At 28.7% G+C, this 582-nt stretch overlaps 1 protein-coding gene across 1 annotated transcript in view; it reads left to right on the forward strand.

Annotated features, from left to right (window-relative positions):
* Positions 1–13: 13 nt before the first annotated feature.
* Chro.80482 (hypothetical protein) overlaps positions 14–582 on the forward strand; it is a 726-nt gene continuing 157 nt past the window's right edge. Inside the window, one exon of the mRNA XM_662233.1 lies at positions 14–582. This exon is cut by the window's right edge and continues 157 nt beyond it. Within this exon, the coding sequence (XP_667325.1) occupies positions 14–582 (569 nt within the window).

Here is a 582-nt window from a genome sequence, read left to right on the forward strand (position 1 = left end):
TTTAGATGAAAAGATGAAAATAATCACTCATTTAGAGAGTGAGTTAAAATTGAGGAATGAGGAAATTAAAACATATTGGAGTATAAGAGTAGCATACGATACGTTAACTCAAGAAAGAGATTCATTATTAGAATCATCAAATAGTCTTCAGGAATATAATAAAGAGTTAAAATCTCAATTAGTTTCTTTAAATGAGAAGCTTAAGATATATGAATTATCATCAAAACCATCAGGAGAAACGAATTTGAGTCATAATAATTTTGTTACAATAGAAACAAATGGAAAAGAAGATACTGGAGAGCTTATTGATGGAAATGAAAGTTATTCAATTTTGAGGGATAAGTATTACGAAGAACAAAGAAGAAATCAAACTCTGAGTGAATATTATATAAAAGAAAGGAGTAATTTAATGGATGCAATATCCAATATTTTAGGATGGAGAATTGAAATAATATATGTAGAAGGTGGATTGACCGTTTATAAACTTTCAAATATATTTTCAAGTCATGGAGGAGAATTAATATTTGTAATAAGACCAGCTCCAAGTATGGGAGGGGAAGGTGGTATAATGGTGGATTANGA

This window comes from Cryptosporidium hominis (genome assembly GCF_000006425.1).
Source record: "Cryptosporidium hominis TU502 chromosome 8 CHRO018143, whole genome shotgun sequence".
NCBI lineage: Eukaryota > Apicomplexa > Conoidasida > Eucoccidiorida > Cryptosporidiidae > Cryptosporidium > Cryptosporidium hominis.